Raw genomic sequence first — 12,596 nt, forward strand, 5'->3', positions numbered from 1 at the left:
CTATAGTTTGCGTGACATTTACTTTTAACTTTTCAGTACTCGCAGTCAATAGCGGAACGGGGCCTACATCTTCCTTGATATATGCAGTTTTCGTCAACAAGCTATACAGCATAGTATCTTCCAATATGGCGGACTTGGCAACGCTGGCTGTCGCTTCCGTCGCTTCTCATAAATACAACGCCATGATCTTGTACGCCATTATGCTGCTATGCGACGTTTTCTTCCTTCGAGAGTAAGAAATCGCGTTATATGATGGTTAAAAAAATGAAATAGTAAACAATCCTGACCAACAAAAACTTTCATCCGTCCAGTTACATTACGGATATCAAAGCTTATTGGTAAGTGTACTTGTATATACGCCTTGCGTTTATTAGTGAAATCAAGTTCAACGTTTGCTATTTCCTCATCGCGAATTCCCTCGTTTCACCAGTAAGGAGAGGGAGTACTGAAAAAACTATACGAGAGAGAAGGAGCATTGAAGGAGAGGATACAATCTTACATTGTTGTGAAATTATAATTACAATTTTTTCTGTAAACGAAATGTAAATTTATCATTTTAATGAACATTTTGGTGAAGATTTTCTACATTTGTTTTATATAGAAAGAATCGGAGCTGGCAGTGGAAAAGCAGTGGCTAATTTTCTCAAATCTTACTTATAAGTCCAAACTTTGTTATTCAATCTGCTCAGTAACTCCGTAATAATGATTATCTTTGGTTTTTCTCATTTGGCAGTGGAGAATTTTTGGTATTTACTTTGCTCATCGAATCCTCCTAAAAAGCTTTGCATAATGATTTTGTAACATTTTACTTTTTTTGCAGGAAAATTGTGAGAAGAGCACAGGAAACAAGAAGGAGGAGTAGTGGTTTTCTTTGTGATTACTAAATCATGGATGATGAGGAAGGATCATCAAGCTCAGGTCCTATGTCTTCATTAAATAGTTTGTTTTCTTTCACCAGCCCAGCTGTAAAAAAGCTGCTTGGCTGGAAACAAGGTGATGAAGAGGAAAAATGGGCAGAAAAGGCTGTAGATTCCTTAGTGAAAAAACTTAAAAAGAGGAAAGGTGCAATAGAAGAATTGGAGCGTGCATTGAGTTGTCCAGGAACTCCAAGCAAATGTGTTACAATTCCAAGAAGCTTGGACGGAAGATTGCAGGTATCGCATCGTAAGGGTTTGCCCCATGTAATATACTGTAGAGTCTGGAGATGGCCGGATTTACAATCTCATCATGAGCTCAAACCTTTGGAGTTATGCCAGTACCCATTTTCTGCTAAACAAAAAGAAGTCTGTATTAACCCGTATCATTACAAGAGGGTGGAGAGTCCCGTGCTTCCACCAGTATTGGTTCCTAGACATTCTGAATATGCACCAGGTCATTCGCTGCTGCCTTTCCAGCAGCTTCCAGAGCCAACAATGCCACACAATGTGTCTTATTCCTCTAGTGGCTTCAATGCTGGCTCTACTGCAAGTGTAAATCCAAACTCTCCCATGTCATCTGTTGGTTCTGTTCCCAGTCCTGGAAGCACAACATCGCCCAATCCTCAAAGTCCTTATGGTACAAATGGATTACCTGAAACTCCACCACCAGCATACTCCCCACCAGAGGATGGCTCCCAGCCTGGTCAATCTCCTCCACCAGACCCAGCTGCTATGGATACTAGTAGCTCTGCAGAGGTTGCACCAGTCTGCTATCAAGAACCACCATATTGGGCCTCTATTGCTTATTATGAACTGAACTACAGAGTTGGTGAAGGTTTTCATTGCCAATCTCACTCTGTAATTGTTGATGGATTTACAAATCCAAGCAATAATTCTGATCGTTTTTGCCTGGGCCAATTGTCCAATGTTAATAGAAACTCAACCATAGAAAACACAAGAAGACACATAGGAAAAGGAGTCCACCTATATTACGTCGGTGGTGAAGTATATGCAGAGTGCCTCTCGGACTCAGCAATATTTGTGCAGTCGAGAAACTGTAACCATCATCATGGATTTCATCCAAGCACGGTATGCAAAATTCCCCCTGGATGCTCCTTAAAAATATTCAACAATCAGGAATTTGCACAGTTATTATCTCAAAGTGTGAATCATGGTTTTGAGGCTGTATATGAATTAACAAAAATGTGCACAATAAGGTAAGAAAATTGTCTACAGATTTCTTTATATTAATTCATACAATACAGGAAGCTGATTTGTGGACAGGTATAGATTCTACTTTTTGTTACCACTTTATATTATACATTGTTAAAGGCAGCCAAAAAGAAGCAATACCCCAGATAGACAAAGGTATAAAATATTCTGTCAGAATAAACTTTTATTTGTCACTCATTGTATTAACTTTATGCCAAGATACTTTCGTATTTAATATTGGCTTTGCCGCAAACTTTTTTAAAATATATTGCAAATGAAAGGGCAAATGTAAATGTTATTTTTATTGGTGGGTTTGTCGATGTACTCAGTTAAGGTTTCAGATTACAAACATTTAATAATATCTACGGGTTAGAGATAGAAACTATCCATACAGCACCGAGTGACTTAAAGACATCTTTTAGGCGTCTTTTAGTCAATTGAATGATGAAGATATCTATAAATCCACTTTTAATGATGTGTGTGGGTAGTATCAGGGACATTTATTGCCAATCATTTTTATTAATTTATGTAGAATCTTTCGCATATTGGTTGAAATCTACAGGAAGTGCGTATAGTCTTGGAATCTCTTTATTTTTGCAGTCATCCATTTAAACTACTTTTTATATATTTTTTTCTTTTCGAAAATCCTTTAATATTGACATAAACGTACTTGAAATTTTTTTTGCGTAATGCTGAAAATATTACAATTATATATAGGACAATTTCAGCAATAAGGCTCGATTCCACAAGCCTTGTTTAATCTGGGTGAGGTTAATTATTTAATATTTTATGTGACATGGTATATATATCAAAATTAACTTAATGCAGTTTAAACAAGGGTTGTGGAGCCGGGCCTGAGTAAGGCCCGTTTCCACAAGACTTGTTTAAACTGGATTAAGTTAATTATGCTATATTCTATGTGACATAAAATATAGCAAAATTAACTTAATCCAGTTTAAATAAGGCTTGTGGAACCGGGCCTAAATGTTTCAATATAATATTATATTGTAGCTCAGGCACATTACAGAACATTTATCGAAGATACTACCTCGTTCAGCTCTAATTATGTCATCAAATTTTTGTTGCAAGTATAAAGATAATATTTAGTAAATATTGTGAAATGATGTTTCTAAAATATCTCTTGGCCACGACTGTTGCAGCAATATTGATAAATTTAAATATGCTGCGGTAAATTGCTAAAAATTTCAAGTAATTTCTGTCTATCTGGGAACTGTCCACGTTTTAGCCTCCCGTTCTGCACAAATCACTTGGATAAAAATAAAAAAAAAATTATTTTTCCAGGATGTCTTTTGTAAAAGGCTGGGGTGCTGAATACCATCGGCAAGATGTAACTTCTACTCCATGCTGGATAGAAGCCCATCTACATGGGCCTCTGCAATGGTTAGATAAAGTATTGACACAAATGGGTTCCCCACGTAATGCCATTAGTTCAGTGTCATAAATTGTATAGATATAAAGAATTATAAATTAGTTTTTGAAAATATTTTATAATTGATAAAAACAGTGATCTTTTACTCATTGAACAAAGACGTTAAGATAAGAATAAGTGGTTTCGTATATTAATGAGATTTATGGAAATATGTCATAAACAATTAATGTGGTGCGAAATCAGATACATTATGAATGCAGAAAAGCCTATAAGAAATGATATGCCTCGTCTCAGTGATACAAGAATGATTACGAGAATAAAGTAAGATTACTTTTATGTAACTAATTATCATTACATAAATAGATAGTTTTCACAATCGCATGAAATTTGAAAGAATCTGTAGTCAAGAAAGTACGATGATTGCAAGAAACTACTAAAGTAAATATGTACGTACAGAATTTATAGTTGTAAATGGATATTATACAGCTCTACTCGATAAAACTATATAGTAGTTATGATTCAAGAGAAAACTAAGATTTTTAAACCCTTTGAATAAGGAAATTTAATTTTATCTTATTGGGATACAATGACTTTTTGAAAAAAGGTAAAATTGAAGCACGACTCGGAAGGGATGGAAAAAATTAAGCGCAAAGGTGCAGGCTCTTTAAATTGCATAATGTATTAATTTTTGTTCAAGAATACCGTTTACTACCAAAAATGAAACGATTTTGCAATATTTAAAATTCAAATTTAATGGCTATATGTGAATATGAGTACTTGAGTAACGTATATTTATAATGCAAAGGATATTTTTCGATTTGTTTCAAAAAGATTAGATTGCTTCATCTATTATAAGACAATATTAATACGCCTTCCATTGACGACTATTTTTAATCTACAGCTATCAATTGGCGACTGAATAGTTAAACCAGAGATTACAGAAAAATTAAATGGCTAAACTTTTTAGTATTGCAATAGAAACTCTTTACTGTATTACATAAAATTATATTCGCCGAAAGTGGAAAAAGCATATAATTATAACTCAGCAGTACTAAACTATATTATAGGTTTAAATTCTTTACCTATACTTTTTGAGATTTTCACTGTTTCTACTCGCAAAAATAAATAAGCATACGGGAAACTCAGAAACCACAGGCTATTACTGACATAGAGGAAAAAGCCATATATATTTGAAAGATATTGATATTTGTGTAGAAAAATATATTGCTGGTGCCCAAAATATTTAAATTTTTTCGAGAGATTTATGATATACATTTGTACTTTTCGAGATACATAGAACAAATATATATGCTTATTAATATTGAAATTGACGCATCGGAGAAGCGTCAAAGTGATAATTAAGATTTTAAAAGCGTAAAGTTATATAAGCGTAGTCAATCCTAGATAAAACGAACTAAGTTGCAATTGAGATTTCAATAAAAACTTGATACTGACCTCATTTTGACACTAAAATGTTAATGGTGTCTAATGATTTATTGGGACCCGTGAGAATATGCTAACCCTGCGGCTTTTTTGGTCTTCTATAAGTGTGCTGTATTGTAAAAATTGAATCCTCTACGAAGCTATTGCTATAATGGCTACTGCATAGTGACCAATTTGCGCTCATTGATGATTGGATGAATTATATAAAAATGTGTCGAATACGTTAAAAATGTAAGATAAATGCTGTTTATATTTTTCCAGCAGTTCTTTGTGCCATAAAAATTAAAAATGTTAAACTACTATAAACAAATTTCTATACCAGTGCCTTCTTGGACAAATTGGATTAAGCTTCAAGCCAAGCATAGCACAAATAACGTAAACCTAAGATTACCAAGGATTAAATCATTGATGATACTTTTCATCTTAACTCTTAGCACCTTTCAAAGTAGAACTACTTTTCTTCTTTGTGCACAGAATCATAAGCTCCGAAACACGACTCCCATATAATTTATTAAAGCTGTACGCACTCTACCGATCACGACGATTGCATTATTTTGATTAAAGAATTATTCATGGTAATAATTTTAGTGAATTCAGCTGAAGCTACTGCCGCTTGCAAAGTTTTAGCGTTTTTTCTTTGCTACGCTCTTTACCACTGTTTGTCATTCAAACTATTTGTCATTAATGTTACTCGCATTGCGGATGTTGTAACGAAAAGAAAAAAACGCTACAACTCATTAACCGATGTACCTAGCTGTGATTGTTTTGCGACCATACTTTCGTCTAATTGCAATCGGCAGACTAGCGACCTATAACGAAAAAATTAACAAAACGTACAATCCCCAAGATTCGCCAATTGATAATAATGGAGAGACTGAATTGTACAGAGTTTGCCTTATGACCACAATTTTACAAGTGTAATGCAGACAATAAGAATCGATGGGAGAAGAAAAATCTACTATTTGGCCTGTAAGCACATGTGCAATTGCCAATTACCGTTTAAGGCTGGTTATCGCATCTGATAGTAAATCTCTTGGTAAATTATCTATTTGGTAAAGATCTAATTTTCATTACTTTTTTTAAAACCACTAGTCTTTATCATCTAAATTTACCGAGAAGTTAGAAATACTAGCGATTAAAGAGTGACAACCCAAAAATATAGGTGATCTATTTTAATATACATGTACAACCTCGATTATCTCGTAGAAAAACAAAATATAAAAAACAAATGGGATTAGGATTGCATAGTCCCGAGAGAGACATAAGATTCTGTGCCATTAATTGACCTTCAAAACTCATTTGGAGGCCACGGGAAAATTATGTTAATATTTTTACTGTTACTATCAATTTCTTATCAAACATTTTTAAAGTTCGTCTCAAAAGATATTCAAAAGTATGAATCGTTCATTTAATTCTATCGTTCGACAGTTATTTCGATTTGAAATTGCACACATATAGTTGTTGGTTATAAGTTGAAGTAGATGTGTTACTGTTACGCGTGGACATACACACAATCGCTCACTTACTTATAACTTCAAATCGAAATATCCGACGAAATACTGAATAAAATGATAAAATCAAAGGTGTTTTGGAAAACTCTTTGAATAAACTACGATGATGTGCAATTAAATAGAAAAAATTTTATTTAAAAAAATTGTAATGAACTTTAAATGTTCTTTCACTGTTAAATCAATGGCATCATCTTATGTTTCTCTACAAACGGCGAAATATAATTCTTACACTGCACCTCTATTTCTTTATCTTTTTACCTTTGCCACAATAAGATGATCGAGATGTAATAGTAAAATAGCTCACCCTTTATACTCTATCCTTGTCATTTGTTTCTTGGGTGATAATATTCGCGGAATCCGAATTGACTACGGAATATTCCATTAACGCTGATGCTTGCCATTGAAATCGGTGTTTTCTTGTTAAGGTTACTTAGAAATTTCGCTAAAACGCATTGATCACATTTGTGACAATTAATACTGAACCATCGAACTGTTACTTCGCGGTAATACTATTAATAATAAGCAGAAAATAAAAGTACGATGCTTCATTGTATTTGTATGTATGGATATAGTTACGTATGTTGAAACCATATAGGTTTAGAGCTTATATTTTACGTTCTTCTCTTTTGTTTTTTTTTTCGCTGATCGATATAAATATATATAATGAAATATATGTGTAAGATGAATTTAGAATTATAATATGTATGTACGAAGCCCGTTTGTAAATCAGTCAATTGCATTCCAAGCACTGTGCTCGAGTTTAGAAGATGGTACTTAAAACATGATGTGACAAATATTAGTGTCTTACTGTTAGGCTAATATTCTACTTGTGTGTAGGGATTATTCCTCCTATTCTGTGCTATTAAATCTGCATGGAATTATTATTGTTAACAATGTCATTCGGAAGAGTGCCTTGGATGTCTTATATTACATCACTGTGCCTACTTGAAATGTCTCGAGATCCAAGATGCTAGCCAACGACCTAATGTTCCATCCTCGATATGGAGAGGAGAGCCGTGCGCGCAATGATTTAGAAACGGGCTTGAAATACTAGCCGACAGTCATTGTAAATAAATTTTATTAATTGTGTATGACGCGTCTTCAGAATCCATTCCATGTTAATTCTTGAAGAGAGAAATAGCAAGAGAGAGATACACAAAGTTAGCAGAAAAAGTTTAGCTGCAAAACATTTAATCAATTCCTTCTGCAAACTTTACGCAACCGCCTGATGGCCCGTCAAGTGTTTTCCATCTTGTATAACGATAAATAGGAACAATAATGCAAAGATTTATCCAGGATGACCGGATGATTATTCTTATAATTTTGTTTTCCAGAAAAACGAATAATATTCCTGTGAGTCTAAACTATTTAAAAGGAGGATCTTATGAAGAAAGCTTGATAAGAGAATTTGTTATTTTTAGTTTAACAGCAAACAATAATCTAATCGTAATATTAATTTGCAATAAAAAAAAAGATATTTTAATGCAATATGTCAATGTTTCCGTCAACGAGAAATCCTTTCTGCCGTTATTGTCATTAGCATTAATTAATTGAACTTAAATAATAATACTAATAACACAATCTGATCGTCCTACTTGAACCAAAAAAGGTTCTCGAAATTCGTTGATGTCATTAATGGTCTCTTGTTCTCCGCTATATTAGATAAAAGAATTATCTTCTTCGGTATACCACTGTATCTAGTATTTTGGTAATAGCTATATATAGCGTTGTGCAGCTCTCTCAAATGTAAATTAAAGATACTACCTACCTGTGTATGTATACACGAAATCAATCTGTGTTCTATATTTATTAATCACCCCTGTACGCCTTTTCCTATTTTTCTTCCTGATCGTAGAGCCCAGTTTAAATATAAGTATGAATTTGTACCTACTGTATACAACACTAGACATGTTAGGGGAACAGTGGATAATGGGAATAAACGTTTAATGGTGGTTTCATTCATAGATGTACAAAACTACACATTCCCTAGATGTCTATCTGATTTCTTTCGTCTTGGTCTGTACTCATCAAGATTATTGGTAACGACACGCATTAGTAATCGCTTGGCGATTCAAATTTACAACTGCTTTTTAGTTCCATGTCTCGTTAATGTAAGGTTTCATAGAAATAAAATAAAAGACAAATGCCAAATTTCATAATGTATTTAAACGAGAATTTTACACATGTATTTTGCCTAATGGTCAGATTAGTAACATATGACTTTAATTGCGTTAATAATTTCTATTTTCTTTTTATATATGACTGCTTACTTATTGGTGCAGTTGAGGAAAATGAGAGTCAGATGAGTTTGCAAATTAACTGCGATAGATTTGATTACATAATGATTTATATGTATCGATATTACATTGAGAACCCGAAAAATATACTGAATTTTCCGAAAGGTTATTTGATCGTTTGGTTTAAAAGTCGGGTACAAAATTCTAATATGCAGTAAATTCTGTAAATGTAATTAAATATAGTACCCCCATTAACTTCATGCAGGCTGTAGACTCATACGGATTTCTCTGGTGAGGCACAGATAAATGTTATGTGTATCTATTATGTGTGTATATTTTAATTACATACAGGGTGATTACCATAGCCCATACTTGTTTGCAATAAATTATAAATCTAGGTTTTTTCTTAACTGTTATTATTTCCAAGGTTGATTGTCAAGGCACTCGAAAATTATATGAATTTTTAGCTAAATAAGTCTTTTTTGATATTAGATTGTTACAACAAAGATTTTATTTGAAAATAATTATTTGATTACCATTTTCCCCCTTAAACTTAATGGAAATCTCGTGACGCGTCCCATCCCATTATTTGTTTGTGTTCCTCTATTTACTATTCCTAAATATACTGTACACCTATAGAGAGACATCAGACAATAATTTAATTGATGTTATAGGAACGGAGCAAGAATAAATATGGTAAGATTAGCTAAGTAATTATAAATATATATATAAAATATTCAATTTCATTCTTCTCAAATTTAATAAATTTAAAATCGAGAATTCAAGATACTAACGTAAATTTAACCCGTTTCAGCCAAAATCGCCACTCTCGGTACACTGGCCTTTCAGAGAATAAAATTAATATGTTATAGGCGTTAGAACAAATTGGGAGATACATAATTTAAAAGTTTATCATTTGCCCTTTCGATGGTAAATTCAAAATTACTATAAAATATTTGCTAAGTATGAGAGAACGTCATGTAAACAAAATAGTCAAGATTTTTCTCTCTTTTTTTTTTTAATCGAGTTTTTATATAATTTTTTTTCAGCAATCGACTTAGAACCTTTTTAAACGGTAGAATAAACGTCTGAAGTTAAAGAATACATATATGTTTGCTTCAAAAATTGATTTTAAGCTTTAGTATTTTAAAAATGGCGTCCAAACCGCAAAATTTTGGCTAGTACTTTCATGCATCTTTTACTCGAAAATTAGGAACTTGTCACTAGAATACCAAGAGAGAAAATGTTCTTAAGATCTTTCAAAAAATATATCAGTTATTTTTTTTTTAATTTTTGCATATTTTTTTTAAGAGCAAAATTTTTGTAAAATCGAAAAATTGCTCAAAAAACTTCTAAAAAATTCTAATTTATACTTTATCTAGTTTTGAAAATATTTTACCCTTGAACATTTGTTTTGTAAACATACTTATTTTTTCTCACTTCATTCATGATCAACGCATATACTGCCTAATTTTTTACTATTCCATTTTAGAAGTACTGGAGGTTAAGCCCTAGACTTTTTTTCATCTGCAATGGAACAATTTCTTCTGCGTAATAATTCTCCTCTGCAGTAGGATTTTTTACGGAACCATTCTTAATTTTACACTTATTTATACATTCATCGAAATTTCAAATTGTTTGCAAATTTGGTATTAAAGAATTCATTTCAACCTAGATTCTTCCTGTATTTGCTACAAAGAAATTTCCATTCTTCAGATGAAGAACCTGCAGGCCGGGTGGTATGGGATTCCCTTATAAAAAAAATCAATAGAAAACGATAGAAGAATTTCTATCGTTCCCAGTGTAGTTTCTGGTTTGCAAATCAGAACGGTTTTATCGTATTTTTACGATTTGATTGCAATCGTATTTGATTTGTTTAAATTACCGACAGGAAAACTATATATTTAATTTGCAATTTCCGATTCAAAACTATTGAAATTGCATCGTACGTAACTATATAATAGAAGAAAAATTGTTCATACAATCATTAATTTTATTAAGGATTTCTAATGTTCCTATTGCAGCTTTTAATTTATATAACTGAGAAAAATTTATCGTTTTTTCACGATTAAGTTCAAATCGTATCTGTTCATAAATTTTCGATAAAGTACAACGAATTATTTAAGAAAGGGCTTGTAACATTGAGTTTCTTTGACTACCATGATTCCTTAATTTATCCCTTTCGAATTTAATCTGAAATATTTAAATCACATATAGTCATTCGGTGCAAGTGTACGCATTTTGTCCGTTAGAGGATTGTCAGGCTTAATAGATAAGGGTTAGTAAAAAGAACAGATGAAGGTCAGATAGTGCATTTATTAGACTATTAAATGCAAAAAAGAAATTTAGTAGTAAACCGTCTCATTAAAAAAATAAACACTTTTATTTAGAAGAAGACAGAATCTGTATGTTTGACCCGTATGTCGGGTAAGTTTGCGTGCGCAGTCCTCTAGGGCAAGTGAGGACGCGTTGAGAAGGTGAACGCATTAGACCTAATGATTCATTTCTACAAAAAATGTAGTATTTATTTCAAAAAGTCTTATATATCTTCATAATAATTTACCTTTCTTGGAAAATGTCAAATAATTGTATATTTAAAATTAGATCTACGCGTAATCATAATTAACAAATCTTCGAGATCGATTTATTAACAAGTCGCAAAGAATCACTCTATAAAACCAACAGGGAATGAAATTAAGAGATATGAACATGTGTATGTACGCACACACTTACCCCACACTCAGAAAATTTGTTCATAGGATTCATAAATTGTTTATGGATTTTGACCCGATTAACAATTTAGTTCATTGATATCACAAACACTGTTAATCGGGTCAAAATCCATAAACAGTTTATGAATATATTTTTGAGTGCAGTATGACATGTTTTATAGAAATGTCCAAAACTATGTCGGCAACGGTTATAGCGTTAAAGTTGTTGGAAAATATTGTTTTCAAATGAATTGCTGACATGAAAATCACACACTAATCTTAATTTTTATTAAAGTTTAGGTGCTACAATATTTGTCGTAACAGAAAAATCTATTTTGAGATAGTCCATTTTCGTTATTCCAATGACAAATTATTACACCGTGTAGCAGATTGTTTTTTTGTACCTAAACTAATTCCCCACCAATGTACACCTGATTTGCCTGATTGACCGCTGTCCAACATCCTCCCGTTCAAAGAAACAGGGAATGGGCACACTTACCCGTTGCGCACAGTTACCCCGAATTACTCTAATTACTTAGCTAATCTCATCATATTTATTCTTGCTTCGTTCCTATAAAACCAACTAAATTACTGTCTGATGTCTCTCTATAGGTGTACACAGTATATTTAGGTATAAATAATAGAGGAACACAAACAAATAATGGGATGGGACGCGTCACGAGATTTCCATTAAGTTTAAGGGGTAAAATGGTAATCAAATAATTATTTTCAATTAAAATCTTTATTGTAACAATCTAATATCAAAAAAGACTTATTTAGCTAGGAATTCATATAATTTTCGAGTGCCTTGACAATCAACCTGTATGTAATTAAAATATACACACATAATAGATACACACAACATTTATCTGTGCCTCACCAGAGAAATCCGTATGAGTCTACAGCCTGCATGAAGTTAATGGGGGTACTTCATTTAATTATATTTTCAGAATTTACTGCATATTAGAATTTTGTACCCGACGTTTACACCAAACGATCAAGTAGCCTTTCGGTAAATTCAATATATTTTTCGGGTTCTCAATGTAATATCGATACATATAAATCATTATGTAATCAAATCTATCGCAGTTAATTTGCAAACTCACCTGACTCTCATTTTCCTCAACTGCACCAATAAGTAAGCAGTCATATATAAAAAGAAAATAGAAATTATT

At 32.4% G+C, this 12,596-nt stretch overlaps 1 protein-coding gene across 4 annotated transcripts; it reads left to right on the forward strand.

Moving 5' to 3' along the window:
• Nucleotides 1-141: 141 nt before the first annotated feature.
• Nucleotides 142-7,562, forward strand: LOC136780009 (protein mothers against dpp-like). 4 transcript variants are annotated; one of them, XM_066738020.1, is made up of 5 exons: nucleotides 142-338; nucleotides 431-502; nucleotides 602-746; nucleotides 821-2,134; nucleotides 3,432-7,562. In XM_066738020.1, exons 4-5 carry the CDS (start codon nucleotides 888-890, stop codon nucleotides 3,589-3,591), a joined length of 1,407 nt encoding a protein of 468 aa, XP_066594117.1. In that variant the 5' UTR covers nucleotides 142-338; nucleotides 431-502; nucleotides 602-746; nucleotides 821-887; the 3' UTR covers nucleotides 3,592-7,562. The 4 variants fall into 4 exon arrangements, with proteins under 4 accessions (XP_066594117.1, XP_066594116.1, XP_066594119.1 ...); XM_066738019.1 differs by lacking the exon at nucleotides 431-502; XM_066738022.1 differs by lacking the exons at nucleotides 431-502; nucleotides 602-746.
• The last annotated feature ends 5,034 nt before the right edge of the window (nucleotides 7,563-12,596 follow it).

This window comes from Prorops nasuta, unplaced genomic scaffold (genome assembly GCF_024137725.1).
Source record: "Prorops nasuta isolate Cenicafe-Biocafe unplaced genomic scaffold, Cenicafe_Pnas_1.2 PNAS00018, whole genome shotgun sequence".
NCBI lineage: Eukaryota > Metazoa > Arthropoda > Insecta > Hymenoptera > Bethylidae > Prorops > Prorops nasuta.